This window comes from Nematolebias whitei, chromosome 4 (genome assembly GCF_014905685.2).
Source record: "Nematolebias whitei isolate Nwh7 chromosome 4, NemWhi1, whole genome shotgun sequence".
In the NCBI taxonomy this organism is placed as follows: Eukaryota; Metazoa; Chordata; class Actinopteri; order Cyprinodontiformes; family Rivulidae; genus Nematolebias; species Nematolebias whitei.
In genome coordinates, this window is record NC_056501.1 from 20722746 (window position 1) to 20725585 (window position 2840).

A 2840-nucleotide genomic window follows, 5' to 3' on the forward strand; every position below is an offset into this window, starting at 1 on the left:
ATTAATGGAGGAGACACTTTTACCAGAACTCAGACTTTACCTAACTGTGACAAGGTGAGTTTGCATTTATCTTTGTAATTACGCTCATGTTTTTAATTTTGTTTTTCATTTAAGTTTCTGGGGTTTATTTGTGTTTTTGTTTTTTTGTTGTTTTTTGTTTCACCCAGACTTCGTTTATTCCATCCCATCTCAGCATTCTTCGAGTAATGTGCATCTTTCATGGCAGTGTATATATTAGATTGCTTGGACAAGTTTCCTATTGAGTGATAACGATGTTACAGATTTATTGTGTGCCTTTATTTGGTAAATGGCTGTCTGTGGTTCTGTATTTTGTTTCATGACCTCTTTACAATTTATGCCAGTCCTTTCATCAGTCCACTTTCTTCACCCACTCGTTTTGTCCGTGTTGGGTCAGGGGAAGCTTACGCCTATCTCATACCTTAACTGTGAGATATATATATTTTTGTATTTATTTATTTTTTACTTTATTTTTTTAATTATTATTATTATTATTGTTGTTTTTATTTTTTAAAGTCACTTATCTATCTATCTTGCGTTTTAAGTGCGGTTCCACTTTTTTAAATTAGAACTCTTGTCTTTGCTGTTTTTTTGTTTGTTTGTTTGTTTTAAACATATACTGACGCTTTTCTAAAATGAATTATGTGTGTGAGAGTGTGCGTCATTGGTTGTTGTGCGTGATTCATAAAAAGAACACAAGATGTCAGCCGAGACCGCGCATTGACTTCTGCATATTCATGCAAAATCTCCTCCTTCTCTTTTGTGAAACGTGAAACAGCCTGTTCTTACTCTCGGCTCTGCGTTAGGAAACGTCGCCCTCGAGAAAGATGGTCCGGACATTTGCAGCGCTCGGATTTTTATAGATTTTTTTTTTTTTCATTCTATTTTGTGAGTTACTGATTTTTTGCTTCTGTGGGTCTATCTTTACAAAAAAAAAAAAAAAAAAAAATGACTCGGAATCTCTGTATAGACGTCGAACGGATGCTGTTCGCCATTCTTCTTTGTTTATCTGACCGCACCTCCGCACAGATCTCCTACTCTGTTCCCGAGGAGGTGCACAAAGGCACACTAGTGGGGAATATAGCAAAGGACTTACACATTAATGCACAACAACTGGAGGAACGGGGCTTTCGGATTGTATCTGGACACAGTAAGACATATTTTGAGGCTGACTTGAGAACAGGAGCTTTATTTGTGAGCGACAGGATCGACCGGGAAGAGCTTTGTTCTAATGTACCCAAGTGTTCCCTAAATATAGAGGCGCTCCTCAGCAATCCTATGAATATTTATCGCATTGAAGTCAGCATCCTTGACATTAATGATAACGCACCGACATTCCCAGAGCAAATCCATGTGTTCAATATTTCTGAATCATCCCCAGCTGGGGAGAGATATCCCCTCCCAGCTGCTCTTGATGCAGATACTGGCAGTAATTCAATCAAAACCTTCAAATTAAACACCAATGAGTATTTTTCTATAGATGTGAGCAACGGAGGGGGCAGCATGTCTGCTGAGTTGGTCCTGCAAAAAGCTTTAGACAGAGAAAAACAAACCACTGTCAAATTAACACTAACAGCTGTAGATGGAGGGACACCTGTGAGGTCTGGCACCATGCAAATCCACGTGAATGTCATAGATGTTAATGATAACACGCCGTCGTTCAATAAGTCCCTATATAAAGTCAGTGTTAATGAAAATATACCCATAGGTGCAACAATAGTAAAATTGAATGCAACTGATTTAGACGAGGGTGCACATTCTGAGATTAGATATTTTTTAATGAAAGGAGGAACTGTGGACTCCCCTGATAAATTTAGAGTTAACAGAGAGAGTGGTGAGATTATTGTGAGCAGCGATTTAGATTATGAGGAAAACAGTGCGTATGAATTAAGAGTGCGTGCGACAGACCAAGGCGCCTCCCCTCGCTGCGGTTATGCAAAAGTGCTGGTGGAGGTCATTGATGTTAATGATAACGCACCAGAGATCTCCATCACGTCCGTGATGAGTCCAGTGAAGGAAAATGCTGAAGATGGAACAGTTGTTGCTTTAGTAACTGTCAGTGATAAAGATGGAGGTAGAAATGGTCTTACCACATGTAAGATCCAAGGTTCTGTTCCATTTAAATTACTGTCAAACTACAAAAATTATTACTCATTAGTAGTTAACGGTCTTCTTGACAGAGAGACGGCATCACTATATAACGTAACCATTAGTGCAGCCGATGAAGGTCACCCTCCTCTTTCTAGTACAGCTGTAATTAATGTGCATATTTTTGATGTCAATGATAATGCACCCACTTTCCAGGGAGTTGACATAAACATTTATTTAAAAGAAAACAATAAAGCCGGAGAAATTATCACAAGAGTCAATGCACATGATGCAGATGAGAATGAAAATGCAAAACTTACTTATTCATTGACCGATATGTACCCCTCCAAATTTTCAGTGCCAACTATGTTAAATATCAACTCAGAGACAGGTGAGATTATTACTCTTCAGTCGTTTAACTATGAGGAGTTGAAAACATTTCAGTTTAAAGTTCAGGCCACAGACTCTGGTGTTCCTCCACTCAGCAGCAACATGACTGTAAATGTTTTTATCCTGGATGAGAATGACAACAGTCCAACTATCCTGGCTCCTTATTCTGAGCTCGGTTCTGTTAATAGTGAGACCATCCCCTATTCTGCTGAAGTGGGCTACTTTGTAGCAAAGATCAGGGCTGTGGATGCAGATTCTGGATACAACGCGTTGCTTTCTTATCACCTGTCTGAACCCAAAGGAATCAACCTGTTCAGGATCGGAACCAGCACCGGGGAGATCAG

At 39.3% G+C, this 2840-nt stretch overlaps 1 protein-coding gene across 1 annotated transcript; it reads left to right on the forward strand.

Moving 5' to 3' along the window:
* Positions 1-959: 959 nt before the first annotated feature.
* On the forward strand, positions 960-2838 carry LOC119408712 (protocadherin alpha-2-like; the record flags this gene model as incomplete). Its single annotated transcript, XM_037675553.1, has 1 exon — positions 960-2838. A coding segment is annotated over exon 1 (1872 nt), but the record flags the coding sequence as incomplete, so codon positions are not given.
* Positions 2839-2840: the final 2 nt, after the last annotated feature.